The sequence below is a fragment of the Phyllostomus discolor genome, chromosome 11, assembly GCF_004126475.2.
Source record: "Phyllostomus discolor isolate MPI-MPIP mPhyDis1 chromosome 11, mPhyDis1.pri.v3, whole genome shotgun sequence".
In the NCBI taxonomy this organism is placed as follows: Eukaryota; Metazoa; Chordata; class Mammalia; order Chiroptera; family Phyllostomidae; genus Phyllostomus; species Phyllostomus discolor.
In genome coordinates, this window is record NC_040913.2 from 66,768,462 (window position 1) to 66,782,316 (window position 13,855).

A 13,855-nucleotide genomic window follows, 5' to 3' on the forward strand; every position below is an offset into this window, starting at 1 on the left:
CCTTTTTGGCCCACCTGGCGACACCCCAGCACGACACACTATGCAGTGACTTCATGTGTTCAGTCAGTCTCCCGGTTTTCCCCTAGGGTCTTGCAAAACCTTCTTGCTCCTGATCGATGTCACCAGGGTGTGGCTTGAGGTACTGCCAGTTCACTCCCCGACTCCTCATCGAGAACTCGCAGCCTGCAGCCTGCTAAGCCGTGTTTCCTCTCGGCACCAGGCTCAGGGACCTGGCTCAACACCCTCCTCAGTGTCCCTGTCAGGCAGGTGGTGAGGCCCCGCACATCTGTGTGTTTGGAGGCTGTGGACCCACTGCAGCAGCCAGGTTTCTCTCTGAGCAGCGAGTCTTTGCGTAGGCGACAGGTAAGGGCCCCAAGAGCTGCCTGGACCACTTCCAAAGCATGGGTGGAGACTCAGAACAGAGCGTGTCTGTTTTTGGTGCTGCACATTGACTACTGGTTAGAGGGGTCAGTCCTGCAGCTCCCGGCTCACCCCCTCTCCTCGTGTCTCCCCTTCTGCCTGTGTGTCCCTCTCTGTCCCCCTCCCTCCCCCCTCCTCTCTCTCTGCCTTTCTCTGTGCCTCTGACACACACCACATTTTAAATATTGATGAATCACTCAGCACTCGGCTTTTTGTGCTGAGAAACAAAGGTTTCTGCGTATTGGAAACAAGTTTTTTCCAAGCACGTGACCACTGGCCCCTCAGTGGTCTGCTGATGTGCGAGGCTGCGTGGGGCCGACCGGGACTTGCAGCACGTGGGGCAGGTTTTCCACCGAGTGACAGGTGTGCTCGTCTGCTCTCCCCCCAGATGAAATCATGCACCAGGACATCACCCCGCTCTGTGCTGCCGACATCCAGGACCAGCTGAAGAAGCGCTTTGCTTACCTGTCCGGTGAGTGTCAAGGGCGGGGAAGTGTGGGTCAGGTTCTGCATGGTGAGTGGTTGGCGTCCCCTCGGCTCTGGTTGTCCACGACCTAAGTGGTTCTGTCCCACGTGGTGGGAACTGGGGACAATCCCCTCACAGCAGCTTTCGGTTTAACCGAGGGCCCAGGAGGTGCTGTAATGATGCCTGTGTCAGAGGCAGCTCAGTGCTGGCTGGCAAGCAGCCATGGGGAGAGCTGGCCGGAGGTCAGCTGGGGTCCCAGGAGGGAAGCAGCCCCAAGCAGGGCTGGCTGCGGTCCCTTAGAATCCAGACCTTCCCTGTGACATGTAGAGTAGGAACAGGATGGTGTGGCAGGTTGGCCTCATTCTTGCAGCATCCAGGGCCTGGCACTTCCTCACTGAGCAGCTCTGGCTTCTGTGGCTCCATCCTCTGGGAGAAGGCCCTGCAGTGTGGCTGACATGGGCAAGGACTGGCACGGGCGCTGGGGTCTGTCCTGGGTAGCCCTGTATCCCCAGCCTGCCTTGGTGCTGTCCTCCTCTCGGGTCCAGCTTCCTCCTCCACCCCTGTGAGGTGTCCTGCTGTCCTATCCAGCTGGCTGCAGCGTGTGACCCCAGCACCAGACAGAGCTGGTGCATCAAGGCTGCAGGGGGCATGCTGGCTGCACCTGAAGCAGCTCCTTCTCAGAGCAGTGTGGGCCACCTCTCCGTGCGGGCAAGTCTGCCTGCCTTGGGCAAATTCAGAAAAAGTCGAGCACACCTTTCTTATGCTGTTAGCTAGGGAGCTTCCTGAGAATGAAGGAACTCAACCTGTGCCATCTTCTTGACCCTCTTCTTGCAGCCAGTCCTTTGCCCTTGGCCAGCAGGCTGGGGCTCCCTTGAACCTCAAGAGCCAGCCCTGCATCCCAGGGCCTGCCTGGCCTCCCCAGTGCTGGCAGCTGCTCCTCAGACCAGCCCCACACGGTTTCAGCCGAGCTGTCCCCCAACACACAGACCTGAGGTGTAGATCTGGGGTCTGTGTGCCTGCTGAGCACTGAAGGTGTGAGCAGGAACACGGAGCCTCTGGGCTTTGTTGACAATGAGACAGCCCATTGATATTTATGAGTGCTCACTGTGAGGGGCGCTGGCCTCATGGAGGAAGGAGAGAAAGTGGGGTATCCTTAGGAGAAATAAAAATCCCCCAATAGGATGAGCCATGGCCAACGGCAACAGAATGCTTAGAAAAGGAGCTGCAGTCTTTCTGCCAGCTCCATTGGCTCCGTTGCAGCTCCTAACCTCTTCATACCACCGTCAAGTCCCCAAATGGCTCACAGCTATGTGCACTGGTGACCCAGACTGATGACCTTGACCTTCCTCCAGGTTGCAATCTCACTGCCCCTCAGCATCGTGTTGCCTCTTCGGTACCTGGGGAGGAGGCAGGACCCCAGGTTGCCCCCCGCACCCAGACACGTCTTCTCTCTGGTATTCAGATGCTGTCCCGGCACTCAGGAAAGGGACCTGCTATAGTAATCAAGGTCTTAAATCGGCTGACAGTAAGATGGGCCTTGGTGGGCCTGACCTAATCAGCTGAGTCCTCAAGGGGACAAAGGTCCTCCTGCAGGAGGGATTCTGAGTATGAGGAACTGATGTGGCAGAGGTCTCCTGCCACTGGCCTTGAAGATGGGGGTGGGGCACCTGGCAAGGAGTGTGCCTCTGGGGGCTGAGAGCCACCCAGGCAACAGCAGCGGGAACTTGGGGACCCCAGGGTTACAACAGAGGGAGCTGAATTCTGTGAGCACCTAAATGGGCCTGGAACACGAGCCTGGCCTCAGGTAGAACACAGGCCTGGCATCACCTGCATTTCAGCCTGCAAGGACCTGCTGAGCCAGGCCACGCCTCTGAGCTACACATCCGTGGGCTGTCAGCTTACATTGCCAAGTCTGTGGGCATTTGTTAAAAAATGAACAAACGCCTTAAGCTTCAATGTCTAAAATGAACCCAGACTATCATGGGTTTTCATCAAAGCTCATGGAAACTCTCAAGCAAAACCTGGAAGGAGCCCTCCCTCTCTCCCCCCTACCCCCATCCATCAGGATTCAGGATAAGACTCTGGTCGCATCCATCTGAGGGGCTGGCTGGAACACTGGAGGCTTCGCTCACATGTGGTGCCTTGGTCCCCTTCACGCAGGCTGACCCCGCTTCCCTGGCAGTGCCTGGGCTTCCTTGCCGCGCCGTGGATGCAGGGCTGTTGGGTGCTCACATGACAAGTGGTTTTCAGGGGGGAATCTGAGCCAGGAGGGTGGGCCCTGCAGTGTGGTGCAGCCCAGCCTTGGAAGCTGTGCACGTCACTCCTGCCACAGCGGATGGACCAGAGTGGGTCTCCAGGCCAGTCTCAGGTTCAGTGGAAGAGAAATGGACCCCATCCCTGGGGGGAGCAGAGGCACAGAGTGGCATCTGCCTCCAGCACAAGACACAGGCAAGCAGACAGACTGGAGCCTGGCCCCTGTCTGGCCCCTACTAGCCCTGTCTCTTCTCACGCGCCCTCTGTGCTAGTTCTCCCAATCGTTTGTGGGACAATTCAAACCAAGTTTGTCCCAGACCACATCCACAGCCTTACTCTCTAAGGTCCTCCCTTCCCCCAACCCCACAGGGTTAGAGCTATGCCCACCTTCCCAGATCTCAAGCCGCACCCCTGACCACTGCTTCTGGCTCCTTGTGCACCAGCCTGTGTCCCTCGCGCCACTTTGTCAGAGGAGTCGCTCCCCTGGGAAAGCCCCCTTCTTGTTCCACCTGCACCCTCCTCCACCTTAAAGTGCGAAAGGGGTGAGTCCCCTCAGCACAGAATCGTCTAACTCACGGAACATCGGAGGAACTGCCCAATGCTCACACACAGGGCGTTGGAGAGTCATGAGGACACAGCCTGAATGGAATCTCACTCAGTGTTTAAAATAATGTCACGTTGTTTGTAAAGCACGGAAAACTGTAGTTTAGGACACCGGTTTTATATTCAACACAGTCTCAGTTAGGTAGAAAAACACACTGAAAAAGGTTTGGAAAGAGATTGTGGTGGCTGCCCCATTGTGGGAAAATAATGGGTGATTGTTTTAACTCGTCTTGCCAGCTTGTGCATTCTCAATATTTCCTTCAACATGCATGCATGTGTTTCATGATAAAAAATACATTGAAGGGCGCACTGTCGGTTTCAAGTGAAGTAGTCAGTGCTTGTGAAAAATCAGGCTTGTTCCGCTGATGCCGAGGCACAGATGCCCGGGTTAAGTGCCGCCTTTGCTCTCTCCTCAGGCGGGCGGGGGCAGGACGGCAGCCCGGTCATCACCTTCCCGGACTACCCGGCCTTCAGCGACGTGCCGGACAAGGAGTTCCAGAATGTCATGACCTATCTCACCAGCATCCCCAGGTGCGTGTCACTGAGCCCCGCTGCGGCTCTGCAAGGGGTCTTTGCGGGATAAGGAGGCTGTGGCCGAGGGGATTTCGGAAGCCGGCCCGACCTTATGCAGAGGAGCAGTGGAAGGTGCTGGGTCAGAATCCCTTTGCTTGACTGTTCCAGCTCCAGGGCTGGCACCCTTCCCCTCACCTGTGGGAGGTGCCCGGCTCCAGCCTGCTCCTCCTGGTGTCCGATGGAGCCCGGGCGCATTTCCTCCCTCAGGGTCAGTGTCCAGCCTTCCATTAGACGAGCAAGACAATGCTGGGAAAGGGTCTGTCTTTCCCTGGGCGGGAGACCGCCCTGTGGAGACGGCTGTGAGACCCTCCAGGGTGGAGGCTTTGTCCTCAGAAGTGGTGAGGAGGCCATCTCCCATTCTGGACAGGGGGCAAGACTCAGGCGAGCGTCCCTCGAGGCCTGGCTCCTAGCAGGCCAGGACAGGCGCTGGTCTGCAGCCCAGCGGTTGGGGACCCCTGCTCTGGAGCCCCGTGTGCCCTGTGGCGGAATGCTTGAATGGCGCTGGGGACATCCTGGGACAAACCAGCAAGCAGAAAGGAACAGCATGCTGAGCATGAAACGTGAACTCGGCAGTGGTTTTAGGGAAGGACAAGCTGAAACAATTTAAAAAGAAAATGGGGACAGCTGTGGCTGGCATCTGGCTGGTCTCCTGGAGGGTGGGCTTCTGCGCCAGCTTCTGGAGCCTCCCCTGCAGGGACCATCTCCCAGGGAGGGGCCAGAGCCCTCATCCCTCCCTCCCCCCGGCCCTGTGGCCCCTCAGCCCCAGGCCTCTCTCTAAAGCCCGGGCAGTGGCGGGAGCTCAGCAAGACTTGATGAACACTGAATGCTAAGTGTATACAGCCACTTCTCAGATGCCAAAGCTATTCTTGGTCTTACACCATTGAGCTACAAGCTGGGGCACCTCCTCCCTTTTATCGAACCTCTTTCCACTCATTTCCACTTTAGAAAACCCTAAGGAGTTGTTCACCTTTGCTGAACTGAGACTGGGTAGAACCTGAGGAACTCGGGGGCTGTGAAAGCTGAGGGAGCTCAGCACGCGCATGTGCGACACGGTCTTCGCTGACAGACCGGCTCTCGGACCTTCCAGGGCCTCCTCGCTCGCCAGCTCGTTTTCTCTCTGGTTGTACTCCTCCTGCCCTCATTTAGGGACCTAAAAGTCCTGGAGATGGGAACTCCCCACAAGCCATCTCTGTGGTCAGGCATGGTCCCCGAACCCTGGCCGAGGCAGTGGCTAGCCCTGGACTTGGTGCCTGGAGAGGGCAGCATTGCCATAGCAACCACTCAGCACCTGGCTGAACAAGCAGGAGTGGGGTCCCAGGGGTGCTCTATCTGGTCCCCCACTGCCCACCTAAGATGGGTTCCGTGGAGTAAATCCTTGCTTGCCTGTGGATGGAAACTCAGGTTTCCTGGTCACTCTTAGATGTTAAAAGGTCTAAGAATTATTTCATGTCTGGAAATGTCAACGCCCAACATTCTGAGCCTAGCATAGAGGTGAGCCTCCTTCTCCCCAGGCCACAGGCAGGCAGGATACTGGGAAGGGGGCAGCTGGATTTCCAGTCTTGGGACCTTCCAGGCTGGTGCCATTTGTCCTCTGGGGGTCACTACACTTACTGGTCCTCAGCCCTTTTGGCCTTAGGGCCTTTGCACCTGCTGTCCCTCTGCTGGGTCTCTGGAGATGCTTCTTCTCGTACTCTAAGCCACCTCTTCAGGGAAGCCCTCCATCATGCCCACCACCCCTTCATGCCCAGACCCCTCACCTATCAGGCTTACTGGTTCACAGGGCTTCTCGGAAATGGTAGTAATTCCTCTGCAGCTGGGCCTTCGTCTCTGTCCGCCCTAGAATGTGGGTCCTGTGGGTGGGCTCATGGCTCCTAGGTAAATATTTGCTGCACAAATAAACTTCGTCTGCAGGTGAATAAAGTCACTTCACATAGGCCAGGCTGCTGACTGTGACACGGGACGTCCCTGTGATTTCCTGCTCCGGCCTGCTTATCTCCCCTTTAGTTAGAATAAGTGGCTTTTGTTTCTCTCTTCTTTTATTTTTAGGGGTTTTTATTCCTCAGTAGAAGGGAGGCTTTTCAAAACCCTGATCTGCAGGAATGCATGCACAGTACATCCATAAGATCAGAGGGCGAGAAGCACAAGTTTCCCTTTGAAAGCTGAGGGATTATTGTGCATCACGTTGACTTCATAGTGCACAGCGCTGTGAAAGCAGCCCAGAGGCCAGTTCGAGTATGTGACGCCTCGACCCACGGGCTGTTTCCAGGGAAGATAGTGCGTGTGGGGCTTTGTGTTTGTTTTATTCACGTGTCTCCACTGTTGAGGATGAGAAGCCAGAATGCCAGAGTGGTGGATCGGAACCAGCCAGACCCAATGGGGCCTTTCCACCCAGAAATAAAACTCCTCAGTAGTAAAACCCAACACCTCCATCAGTTCCAGAGACAGCTGCAGTGCCCTCACTCGCAGAGGAGGGGCCGGCAGAGAGAAGCAAGGTGTTACGTGTGTAGCAGGCTGTTCTGGGGTCATGAAAGTCAGGCAGGTACCCACCCTGGTGGGCACAACTCCGGGTCCACCAGCCTCCAGGGCACTGCGTCAATCACAGCACCTGAAGGCGGGCGCGATGCAGGACATCATCGCTGGAAGAGGGAATAGTTCTTGGTTCAGGGCTAAAGACAACGAGAGTGCAGTCTTCCACCAGTTCCCACAGCAGTTGCGCTCCTAGAGAATTTAGTACATTGAAAATGAAGGGGAGAAACACCCCGTGTCTACAGGCAAAGCAGGGGTCCCCTGCAGCTGTGTCTTCAGGATGAGGGACCGGCTTGGGACTGGGGGAAGATAGCGACAGCTGAGAGACGTGTCCACAAGTATGTGTAGTGGCCCAGGGTGCTGCTCCCAGGTGGGGGGCAATCCCTAGGTTCTCCTGTGGGAGTTTGGGGAAAGTGGTCCCCCACCCCCATCATCTCCCATTTACCAGAGGAAGGGCATGCCGCCACCTGATGGACACAGCCAGCATTGCAGCCGGTCCCCTCAAGTGTCCGTCCTAAACCAACTAGAGTCAGGGAGCTGGGCAGGCGCTCCTTCTAGAAAGAAGGAACAGCTCCTCACCAAGGCAAGTCATTGGCACCGGATTTATTCCAAAGTGCTGCTGAGCCAGAACAGCCTCTTCGAGTGAAATTCAGAGCCAGGTGTGTGCTTTTAAATGTCAGTGCAAATTAGATGGACAAATCTCTCATGAAGGCTGCTTTAAGAGAAACTAAATCTTGCAGTTGTTAACCAAGTGTCAATTTTACCTTTTAAAAAATACATTATGTGCTATTTGTAGCTCTTCTTCTGTTATTAATGCAAATGACAGGAGCCCCAATTTTAGCCATTACATTTGGTTAGTAGTTATTGATCACTGTGGAATATTCCCCTGAAACTAGCAGGCTGCATCCAGCTGTAGCAGACACATGTGAATACGAGGCGATCGTTGTCCCCTGGAAGAATGACTCCCCAGGCTGGTGTGACTTAGCTGGTTGGGCACCGTCCCGTAAACCCAAAGTAGCGGGTCGATTCCCGGTCAGGGCATGTGCCTGGGCAGAAGGTTTGGTTCCAGTTGGTGCACAAGCCAGAGGCTGCCCGTCAACGTTTCTCTCACATCAATGTCTCTCCCCCTTCCCTTCTGTCTCAAATCAATATGCGTGTCCTCGGGCGACAATTAAAAAAGACTCAGTAAAGAGAACATGGGAGAACTTTATGATTTATGGGCTAGGGGTGTCCAACCTGCAGCCCGAGGGCTACATTTGGCTCAGGATGGCTATGAATGTGGCCCAGCACAAAATCGTGAATTTACTTAGAATATTATGAGATTTTTTTGTGATTACGTGTCACAGTGTATTTAATGTATGGCCCAAGTCAACTCTTCTTCTTCCAGTGTGGCCCAGAGATGCCAAAAGGTTGGGCACCTCTGATGGTGTATCAGCTGGCAGCCCACCAACAGGGTGGCCACACCGTGGGGGGCGTCCCTGTGAGCTCTTGCCTTGGTCAGAGGGCTGGGTTTCATGCTCAGGTGCCTACAACCCTTGCAGACCCTAGTGGAGTCCATTTGCCCTCATCTGCCAGGCCTGGGTGGGGGCGATCCCAGGGACTCGAGAGGACAAGTGACAGGGAACCACATGTCCAACCCTGGAGAGTGGGCCTGTGGCCTCCCTGCAGACAGTCCTGTGACCGAGAAAGGCACAGGAGGGTCCTCTGGTTGGTTCACCCCATTTTGGTCTGTCATGTGCTGGGCAACAGGGGCCCAACAGGGAACAAAACAGACAAAGATCCTGCTGCTTCCATTCTCGGTAAATTACCTAAAACGTGCCCAGGAATCAGAGCACAAAAACGGAAGGATGCGAGGCGAAGGAGGCGAAGGGTGCCAGGAGGGACAGTGCAAGGGGAGCCCCCAAGAAAAGTGACTTAGAGGACTCATGAGGGACAGTCCGCCCAAAGGTCCCCAGGAGGGGGCAGAGGAATTAGAGATGGCCTGATGGTTTGGGGGCAGCAGTCACCCCAAAACAGAGAAGCATGTAAAAGGGTACTGTCAGGTTTGAGATGTCACTTGCACACCCAGGGGCCTCTCAGGTCGAGGGCTGGTGCCTCTGGGAACTGTGCGGTGAGTCTGGAACTCTGCGGCAAGGTCCCGGCTGGTGTGTGGATCCGGGGATTGTGAGCATTTGGGCCCCAGGGCTGGGATGGTGAGCAGAGGGGGAGCCCCCAGGTGCTTCGGCTGAGGGAGGTCATAGGGGAGGAAGAAATGCAATGGGAGGGAGGGGGAAGGGGGGAGGGGGTCAGCCCCGACTGGGGCCTCAGGCAGGGAGGGCTGTGTGGGGCCCGACACAGGCGGGAAGGGTGCTAGCTCAGTATCGTGCTATATGTGCAGCTGCTTAGGGCCCCTTCCTCCGAGTGCCCTGGCTGTGACAGCGCATTCTAGGGCCACTTTACCGAAGGGCAAGACAAGGTGAGAATGAGGTGTTCAGTGGGAGTCTCGCAGCATGAAGGTCTTTGGGTACACTGAGGGGTGTCCAGGGACAGTTTGGGTGAAGGATTTGGGGTAAAGTGTTTATTAGAGTAAATTCAACAGAAATGGGAGGCAAGGGAGCTGAGAAAGGGGGTACAGGCACCTCCTTCCAGGATTTTGCTCACCAGGGGAGCAGGGAAATGGGTGAGCTAGCTAATGAGGAGGCAAGTGGGATTTCCCTTTAAGGTGAGAGAACTAACAGCATGTTCACACTGAGCGAAATGACCAACAACAGAGCAGAAAGGGTGGCAACATTTGATTGCTTTTACACTGAGCACGTGTTTTCCGAGCACCGCCCAGCACTGACAGATTGTGATGGGGGTTACAGAGCCCGTGGGGGCGGGGGGCGGCAGCGGCATGAACGCCGAGGCTCCGGGGCCTGCCCCTCAGGCCCTCCGCTCCTCGAGTTCTAGAGCCTGGATCTCCTCCACCCCCAAGCCCCCGCACCCCAGCCGCCTCCTTATTTCTTTTGACCCTGCACTGTGTGTGGTAAACGTCACGTTCCAAACCCGGTCTGGTCCTGTGCCCCCCCGTGAGTGGGGTCATTCCAGGTTTGCTCACACAGGCACCGTGTACACATGCACACACAGTGCACACACATGCACACGCAGAGAGAGATGCACACATCCGTGTGTGCTCACACAAGCATCGGGCGGCCAACACTGAGGGAGTAGATTTCTGGCTTTCCTTTGAAAAACAGAGCAGTCCTGGGCTTGCGTTCCCCCTCGGCGACCCCACAGGAGGCCCTGGGGTGGGCCCCGGCCAGTCTGGTCACTGCCTCCCCTGAGGCTTCGGAGGATGATATCAAGAGGATCACCGCCTCCGCTGCTGCAGTCTCTCCTCAGCCCAGTTAAAACACAGCTCAAGGGCTCTTAAAGTTAATTGAAGCTGACAATGACATTGACTTTCCATGGACCTGGTTCAAATCACCCAGCTGCTTGGCAGATAGAGATCCCATCTCCCAGCCAGCTATCAGTGATGGGCCACGTTCACGCTGCCACGAGGCATGCACACACGGGTATAGCCACACGTAGGCGTGTTTGCACACCACACACAGGCACACAGGCACGGACACACACCCATGTGCGGTTTGTATGGACTGTAGGAAAGAGTGAGACAGATGCATATGGGAGGAAACAGGAGTGCAAATGTGGTCTCGGACTCCCGGGCAAGAGTTCCGCACACCCCACCGTGTGAATTCTGAGACTGGCCCCGGAGCCAAGCTGAAAGCTGACCCCCCCCGCCCCCTCCACTACGCCGGCTGCTGAGCTGCTCCTTCCCAGAGGTGCGTGCCCGTCAGGCCATCAGAGCTTCAGACCGGTGGGACTCCAGCCCTCGGGAGCCCCTTACTTCTTGCTGCCACTGTGATTTCCAGTGGAATTTTCTGTTGGTTTTTAAATATAAAGATAGAAAAACGTGCATGACAATGTACCCTGAACAATTCAAAATGTGTATGTGAAAAAGTGAGACCTTCACCTCACCCCCTGCTTCTTGCCCCCAGAGATAAGAGTTTGTCCTGTCCCGTGCACACGCTTCCCAAATGGGCCGGCGCGGGCGTGTGCCGCCACAACCCTCCTCTCAGTCAGCAGGGGTCCTGGACGTGCCCCTGCACTCACCTTTGCTCTTTCAGCGGCTGCCTCGCACCCGCTGCTGGAGGTGGGCCGAGCTCACCGAGCCTGCCCATCAGCAGGGATTTTCTTCCTGAGTCCTGCCGTGAGGAACCGCCTCGAGCCCGGCCTCGCTGGCCTTGGCATTCTGTGAATGAGATCGGGCGCCTTGAAAATGATCCCACAGTGGTCGTCCTCAGACTCTCTGGCCCTTTGGCCCTTCCCCCTCCAGCCGTGTCTTTAGCAAGTAAAGGGCCCATCTCCCCGTTGGCCACGCATGACTTTGCTCAGCCTGTGGTTCCCTGAGGTCTGAAGCTCTGTGGGCACGTGACCTCCTGCATACCACCGGGTCCGGCCTCTACGTCTCCTGTTCTCCTGGGGGAGCCAGAGGCTGCCCGTCTCCTTGAGACGTCTTCCTTTGTGCTGTAGTGGCCTTTCTCTGTCACTGCCATCCAGTAGGACAGCCACTGGTTGTGCGTAGCTGTTTAAATGTAAAAATTAAAACTAAATTCATGTAAAAGTTCAGTCCCTGGCTCAGGCCGGCCATATTTCAATTCACACGTGGCCAGTGGCGGCCATACCGAGCAGCTCAGAGGGGGAGCGTTCCCATCTGTTGCAGCGCATGGGCTGTGATGGGGAGATTGGGAGTCCCACAGCGGCCAGGCCCTTCCTTTATGGAGAAGGGGCCAAGAGCGCACTACCTCGGTTCCCTGCCCAGGAGGAGGGACCACGGCCCTTGCCTTACTGGGAGATAATGGCATGTGCTGTGAGGGAAAAATATTCATAGCACATAACTTACCATCTTAACCATGTCTAGGTGTGTAGTGAAGGAAGCTCGAGGAGTGTGGGCCTGGCGTGTGGGAAGCCCTCCCCCTGCCGCCCAGGCTGCCTGCCAGCTCATCCGCCCCATGGGGTCTGGGTGGCGCAGAGGGGGAGACACGGGTCGCCCAGAGCCTGTGCAGCTCGAGTTTCAGCCCCAGGTGGAGAGGAGCACTGAAGCCGATCCCGGAGAAACCAGATAAGCTCTGAGCTTCCAGGCGAGCAGCAGAGTCAGGACACAGGAGGGGTGCCCGGCCCAGGATCCGTGCCGGAGCCCAGGAGCAGGGAAGGCGGACGGTTGGGGCTGCAAGCGCTAACCTGAGGCAGGTAACGGGCAGATTCCAGAAGGTCGTCAGCCTGGGTCTGACTTACTAAGGCGGGAGGCCCTTTACACCCCCCAGGGAGCAAGTCACTCCACCATCACAAAGAAGCAGCCAACGGGTGCACCTTTTAATTTTTTTAATGCACTTAAAGAATTTATGTGGGTGTTAGTTTTGTGTTTTCTGTAGCATTTTTTAAAATGTGGTAAGATATTTATATGTACAATGTACCACCTTGACCGTCTGCAAGCACACGGCTGAGGCGTGTTGAGTACGCCCACACTGCTGTGCAGCAGGCCCTCCGAGCGTTCTCATCCTCCCAGCCCGTGAGGTCCCCTTCATACCCCCACCCAGTCCCCAGCCCCAGCCCCTGCACCCACCCCCCTACTTCCTGTTTGCATAAACCTGAGGGCCCCAGGGACCTCAGAGGTGGGACCACACCACGTGTGTCTTTCCGTGTCTGTCGTTTCACTGAGCGTGGTGCCCTCCAGGCCCGTCCGTGCTGCAGCGGGCATCGGAGCGTCCTTCCTTTCCGAGGCAGACAACGCCCCGTTGTGTGGACAGACCCCGTGCTGTGTCTCCAGTCATCTGTCCGCGGCTCTGCTTTCGAGCTGGACTAGAAACCATTCTTTGAGAAGCAGATAGGATACTCCAGTTTCCTCCCGTGTGCTGCGGGCTGGTAGGGGCCAGGAACAGGGCTGCCGGCGGCCTCCTCATGACCTGCGGACGGACGGGTGTTTTCACTTCCGCCGCACACTCGTGGTTCAGGCAGATTCCAAACGCGTTCGTTCATGGTGATTCCCCTGGGGAATCCGAGTTCGGGTTTTCTGTGTTAATTTTTGTCCCCCAAACTATATTTATTGATATGAAAAAACCACTTTCATATAAAGAACCTAAAAATGCAAGTTTTGTTGCTCTTTAGAGAAGTAACTGTTGTTCCTTTGCTTTCTGTGAAGTGGGCTGTTCCTTCTGGGTTGTGACGAAGGGGGCAGTGTGGCTGCTCTGGGGCAAGGGCTCCGGGCCGGCACCTGCCCGCCTGTGGCTCGTGCACTGTTTGCGTCTGGTTTTGCCAGCTCTGACCAGGGTTGCGTGTGGCTTTGAGAACAGACACATTACCATGCCTGGGAGAGTTTTTTTAAAAAAGCGTTTGATGTTTTTCTTGCTATTTTATTTTCTGGGCAGAAAAGCTGCCCGTATATCAATATAAACACAGTGCACAAATGATATTGTAACAGGTTAAGCTTTGGAATCATAAGAAAAGAGAAGAAACAGCCAGCAAAGAAAGGTTTGCTATTGAGTGCTCAGGGAACACATTCAAGGTCACAGGGTTTGAACTTGGGCAGGTCAATCACATGGGCAGAGAGAAAGGTGGTCATGGCCTTTCACTTACAAAAGGAAAACAAGAAAATAAAGCCTTCTTAAGATTTGCTCACTTTTGTAGACCCAGTATCAAAATATGGGATGAAAGAGAGGGAGAAGCAGAGAGATAGAGTCAGAGGCTGGGAAGGGGAGCGGGGCCCTGCCGACTGCCAGGACCCGTGTGCTCTGCAAGTCTGGCTGTGTGCATCTGTCCCCACTGTAGTGTGCCCCCACCCCCCGCAAGCTGTGCCTCCCGCCTCCACCCCCATCCAGCCACCTGCCCAGCCTGCCCACCCCCTGCCCCTCTGGGCTGGCCCAGCCCTCGGGACCCCCCTGCTTAGCCAGGGCCCTGGCATCCTGCCCAGCCCCTCAGGGGAGTTGGACCTTCTTTCCC

The 13,855-nt window shown here is 56.1% G+C and overlaps 1 protein-coding gene across 25 annotated transcripts in view; it reads left to right on the forward strand.

Moving 5' to 3' along the window:
- The window catches only part of MCF2L (MCF.2 cell line derived transforming sequence like), a 169,606-nt gene that overhangs the window by 110,097 nt on the left and 45,654 nt on the right, over positions 1–13,855 (forward strand). For all 25 annotated transcript variants that reach the window (XM_036011475.1, XM_036011478.1, XM_036011479.1 and 22 more), the window contains 2 exons: positions 809–892; positions 4,159–4,273. In XM_036011475.1, the coding sequence (XP_035867368.1) occupies positions 809–892; positions 4,159–4,273 (199 nt within the window). The remainder of the gene's footprint in view (positions 1–808; positions 893–4,158; positions 4,274–13,855) is intronic.